The sequence below is a fragment of the Magnolia sinica genome, chromosome 3, assembly GCF_029962835.1.
Source record: "Magnolia sinica isolate HGM2019 chromosome 3, MsV1, whole genome shotgun sequence".
Taxonomy (NCBI): Eukaryota; Viridiplantae; Streptophyta; class Magnoliopsida; order Magnoliales; family Magnoliaceae; genus Magnolia; species Magnolia sinica.
In genome coordinates this window covers 130274963-130280962 of record NC_080575.1, presented here as the reverse complement: position 1 = coordinate 130280962, position 6000 = coordinate 130274963, and the positions used below count along the sequence as shown (strand labels likewise).

General features: G+C 38.1%; 1 protein-coding gene across 1 annotated transcript; it reads left to right on the top strand.

Moving 5' to 3' along the window:
- Positions 1-1160: 1160 nt before the first annotated feature.
- On the top strand, positions 1161-2090 carry LOC131238777 (uncharacterized). The gene has a single exon (XM_058236383.1). The coding sequence runs from the start codon at positions 1176-1178 to the stop codon at positions 1878-1880; it is 705 nt and encodes a 234-aa protein (XP_058092366.1). The 5' UTR covers positions 1161-1175; the 3' UTR covers positions 1881-2090.
- Positions 2091-6000: the final 3910 nt, after the last annotated feature.

The window sequence follows — 6000 nt, the reverse complement described above, 5'->3', positions numbered from 1 at the left end:
ATTGTCCAAAAATTGTTATCATATTTGAGAAGAGAAAGCGCATTGTTATTATTTTAAATTATTAATTGGAAGCACAATCACTTACTACATTCCATGTTAAGTGATAAGTTAAGAGAGATGAGATGATTTTTTTTAATGAAAATCAAAATTAACCATATGATTATATATTTGGATTTATGAAGTGTCCTAAATAATGGGAAATCAGTGAAAATATTAAAATTTAATAATAAGTGTTGAAAATAAGTTTGATCAAACTTGACCTAAATGAAAGAATTATTTTGAAATATTTAAAAATCATGTGAAACCCTGATTCTATAAAATCTCAATGAAAAGAACTAAATGCATGTATGCCACCTGAAAGATGGACCAAGTGGACCACACACGCTCAATGACGATGTTCATCCTTTTCAGAATATTGATTTATTCACCATAGGCCATGTACAGTGCGGCCCTCTGGATGGACAATCCAAAGTCACCCGAGAACATAGATTATGTGGATGTGGCACATAGAATGCACACGTGGAGGGGGGAGGAGTATTTGATACCTTTTTGGAGGTTGTGATTGTTGACGGTTGGGAACTTTGAAATTGTAGGTGTGGCATTCATTTGTCAGGCGAACGGTTTAAAATGTTGCAACCGTATTAAATAGGTTAGTTTTCAAAATTCAAATTGATTTTGAACATTTCTAGTCTTCCATTAATAAATATTTGGTTATTGAATTTGGTGCATTAAATGCTTTAATATTTATATATTAAGCCCTCCATTCAGGACCTGCCAACTAACTCAGCCTGGAAATGAAATAAATATATATAGTTTTCTATTTAATATCCATCAGAAATAAATTTGTATTTCCTGCCTACATGCCACTTGTATACGATATCAGTGCCATGAAGATCAAATTCATGCTGATCTGGGCTCGTGCTTGTGACATGCAAGTGGGGCATTGGGTGAAAAATAGGGTGTGGACAGTCTTATGTTCTTCTAGAACCGTCAGTCAGTCGTTAATTTTACACGTGTCTTTGCTGACAGATGATGATCAGCTTGATTTTATGGCATTGTAATTGATAGACGGATTGGATGTCATCCACACGTGTCTGGTTGAGAGCGAGTGCGTGGGGGCTACCAACCTCCATTACTATTTCCCGTACCTACCAAGCATGCATAATATAGAGGAAATGGAGTGCGCTTCTCAAACTCTCATCAAAGAAGAGGTGATGGGCGAAGGGGGGCAGGTCATACCATTGGCTCATGCCGCAGATCGATCCAGCAGTGATGAAGAGGATCCCAGGTGGAAATCATCATCCAACATGAGCAAGCGACGTTTGCTTCCCTGGTGTGCATGTTTCATTGGAACCATACTAATTCTTGCTCTTGTAATCTTGGTGCTTGCTCTTACCGTTTTCAAGATCAAAGAACCTGAGATGGCCATGAATTCTATTAAGATTGATCGGATGAACCTTAACGTCGCTGGTTTATCTTCAGCTCTGTCTCTTAACCTGACTTTAACAGCCGACGTCTCCGTTAAGAATCCGAATGCTGCATCATTCAAATTCGACAACTCAACCACGATTCTCACATACCGTGGAAAGACAGTAGGTGAAGCTCACACTCCAGCAGGGAAGGCATTAGCAAGGAGGACGCTACGAATGAATGTTACAGTGGATGTAAATGCAAATAAGCTGGTGGGGGATCAGAATCTTATAAGTGATGTTGCGTCGGGGGCTCTTACGGTAAGTAGCTACACCAAGATAAGCGGGCGAGTAAGCATAATTAAGATAATCAAGCGTGGTGTGGTAGTGGTGATGAACTGCACCGTCTCTGTGTCTGTGTCGAATCAGGAAATCCAAGATCAAGCTTGTGTTCGAATGGTAAAGCTGTGAGAGAGATATGGTAATTTTCGACTTGCTTTGGATTATAGTCTTGGTTATGTAAATTGAAATGTTTAGGCATAGCTGAATACAAGCTTTATATGTAAAAAAAAAAAAAAGAAGAAAAAAAAAAGAATGGGTATAGACCAACTTAATTTGGTTTTTAGTTATGTTTGTTTATGGTTGGAAGTGAGATGGTCGTGGTATCTCAGGAGCTCTCTCAGCTCGGATTTTTCTTTTTAAGTGTAATTTTCACAATGTATTGTTTGTTTCAGATAAATTTTTCTTTCTTTCTTTTATTTTATTTTTATTTTTATTTTTAATTTAAATTCCAGTTTTCATTTGATATATTTCTTTTTCATAATTTTATGCAGACGAACAAAATTAATGGATGAGAGTGTGGAAGGAATCATTAATCTGTGGAACCACCTTATATGTATTTTGTTTCTGGCGTTTGATAAAATGCTGGGCTCGGATCAGTACACCAACCATGATTGGCCTCGTTCCATCATTTGATGGGGGTGGCTTCGATGGATCCCTGACTGTGGGGCCCACCATCATCTATGTGTTTTACATCCACGCAGTCCATCCTTTTTAAAAGATCATTTTAGAGTGCGATCCCAGAAATGAAGCAGATCCAAATATCAGGTGGACCATAGCAAAGGAAACAGTGGTTATTGAATACTCACTATTAAAAACTTCTAGGGGCCACCCGAATTTTAATTTGCCATCCAACCCGTTGATAAGGTCAGAAAGACGTGGATGAACGGACCAAACAAAAGTCAGCTTGATCCAAAATATATTGTAGCCCATAAAGAAGTTTTTAATGGTGAATCACCACTTTCCTGTAGTGTGGTCCACCTGAGATTTGGATCTTCTTCATTTTTGGATCAAATACTAAAATGATCTTTCAAAACGAATGGACGGCATGAATTTAAAGTATATAGATCTTGGTGGGCCCCACAGTGAGGGATCCAACGAAGCCGTGCCCCATTTGATGGTACACATCTCAGAAGTCCAGACCCTTCATCAGGTAGTGGAGATTTTAAAAATGCGCTGGTATGTTGATCAGGCAGATACACTAGGATGAAAAAAAATAAAGCGGTTAGAAAGAAAGTCCATTAGTCCGAATTCAACGTACATGTGTCGCTCCCACGATGAGTATCGCGTATAATCTGTGGGGCCTACCGTAATGCATCTATCTTATCGACGCTGTCCATCCATGTTTCTAGCTCATTTTAGAGCATGAACCTAAAATTGAAGCATATCCAAAGCTCAATTAAACTACCCCACTGGAAATAGTGGAATTGAACGGCTGCCGTTGAAAACTTCTCCAGGGCCACATAACTTCTGAATCAAGCTGATATTTGTGTTTTCCTTTTAATCCATGTTTGTGTGTCCTTACGAACAGATTGGATGAAAAACAAGTATACTGTGAGAACTAGGAAGGTTTCAACGGTAGCTTATTGAGTTAGTAGGCAATCCGCATCCGAATATAACGTATGCTAAAAGTGTACAATATTTAAAGAACGGCACAGATGATTCACATATGTGCCATTGGACAGTGAGAAAGAGGCCCGCCTGGTAGCTGCCTGCGATTTAGGGCCAGGCATTCTCTCAAAACACTTTCTTTTTTTTTTTTCCCTTCCAAATTTTGATAAAACTGTCTTATAAAAGAAAGTATCCAAATGCTAAATGCTATTAAGTAAGTTATGATGTGGGATGCTCAAGATCTGAACGGTTCATCTACCATGGATAGCCATAGTGCAAAAATCACACCGTTCAAATGATGCTGGCCATTAAGGAGATTTTATTTTATTTTCTTCAATTAAACCTCAACCGCTGGTCATCAAGAATTCTCTGATCAGTGACTATGATTATAGGACCGGTGTGATTTTGAGGTACAACCCAACGATGATAGGAATGAATAAATAAAAGGTGGGGATCTCATACACGCATACTATAAATTTTCTTATTATTTTCCAATAATAAGTTTCGTACATGTTGTATAATGTTAGGTAAGGGAGGGAAGGTATTATTTTAAGGAGAGAGGGTGGGTTGTCTATTATTATTTCATTATCATAATCTCTGGATAAATATTTTAATAAGATATGGTTTCATGTGAGTCGTTGATTATTTTTGTTTATCATGCAAGGGTTGTTGATCATTTGTCCTCTTAAGTATTCGATGCTATAGACTTCATAAATTTTTATTTGTTTAGCTGGATTTATTGTTGTTGTGTTGTTGGAGGCCAGTTCCTCTACTAGTTTTTATATAGGATGTGCATATTTTAGAAGTACAGTGCTCGACCCACGAGTCCTGTATCTCCTCACCATGAAATTTTAGATTCCCAAAAAATCAGGCTGAGTCCACCGTCATGCAGCCCATGACGTTAATTTGAGGTTCGTGGAGGGCTGACCATTGTCTTCCTTTGGCATGGCCTACCAAGTGATTTCAAGGACTTGTTTTTTTTTTTTTTTTTGTTTGTTAATCCCATCATCATGGCGGGTCTCACGTGGTGATGTACGAATTCAACATCATACACACAACTACACAGAAATAAAATAATGGACAGCTATCAAGAAATTCCAAATTCACATGCTGGCGAACACTGGTGGACAGGTTGGATGTCATACATGCCCAATGGGCCCCACACGCAAGACTTGAAGAAATTCCAAATTCTCCTGTTGGCTTCCTTGCTTCTTGTTCTTCTTCTTCTTCTTTTTTCTGCCCAGGGTCTGGGTTTTATCATGGTCATCTCAAGCCTAAAGTGGTCAAATTATTTTATTAAATATCCTGTTTATTTATTATATGGACCTGAGTGGCAGGTTGTGGCCCAAACCATAACAGCCATAAATGGTCTAGAAAGATCCGGAATTGGGCTATTGAATTTAATAAAAGGTTTTCCACTCAAATCAGGCCCACCCCACAACAGGTATATTTATAGGCTCGGCCCCAACCCCATCCCACGACGCATTCTGCAGGCTATCAATGAAGTACAGTGGAATGGTGTGGGCCCATTTCTATCCCAATCAATACCCGTCTTAGTTATTGTCTTCCAATGCGTCCAATATGGTGCTGAGCAGATTGGGTTGTGGTAGTGATGGGCCACTATCATATTGAATTGGAGTTTTTTGTCCAATATTGAAGCGGTAATAACACAAGATTAGTTTCACATTGCAATTACCAATCTTTCAAGTAGGATAGCAGCTGCAATTTGAGGGATACTTGTCAGTATGAATACTAGGGATATGCCACTAATTTCTGTCTCCTTACATATCGATCAATTCCTGAATTGGTTCGACTCCTGCATCAAGCCAGACTGTCAGCGATTTTTGTTTTGCTCGACTAAGGTATTTAGATCCAAGAAAGAAAAGTCAATTTCTGTACATGTCAAAACCAAGTGCGCAGAAATTAGGTATATATGATGCTTCAGTTGAATGAGAAGTCTTATTATCTGCTCTCTATATGCACTTTAAATAAGTCCCTTTCCAGGTCTAGCAATGCAGGTTGTGGACGCCTACTCCCAAGTGGTTCCAACCAATAAATAATGACACTAGTATAATCAACAAGATTTTATATTTCAATAATCCCATCATAGTTTTTGAGACAAATCAATTATCAAAATGATGTTTTGGTAAGAATCACTACCAAATATGTGCCCCCATGATGGACAATTGAGATCATTTGTTGGACTTTCTATAATGAATTCAGGCATTATATTTCCTATCCAATGATTAGATAAAAGTTGGTCCACTTCATGGATCCTCAAATAAACTATTTGACCTTTTTCATTATAAATTAATTTGGACCATTTATTCTCCACTCTAGAGAGACCCACCATATATGGACCATGACGTAAAAACTCTCCAACGCTCTGATGGGCAATGCCAACAAAGTCTCCTAGGGAGAATATTTTTGGGGCCTGTTCCACCCAGGAAATCTTTGGATCAAAAGATCCTAGCGATATATAGTCACTAGCTAAAAGCATGTTTGGTTGCACAAAATTTCATGAAATATTATGAAAAATTGGCACAAAATTGGACTGATTAATCATGATATTTTGTACAACCAAACTCACCCCAAACAAGTTTAAAAATAATAATAATCTAAAACTGTGCAAAGTTCAAAC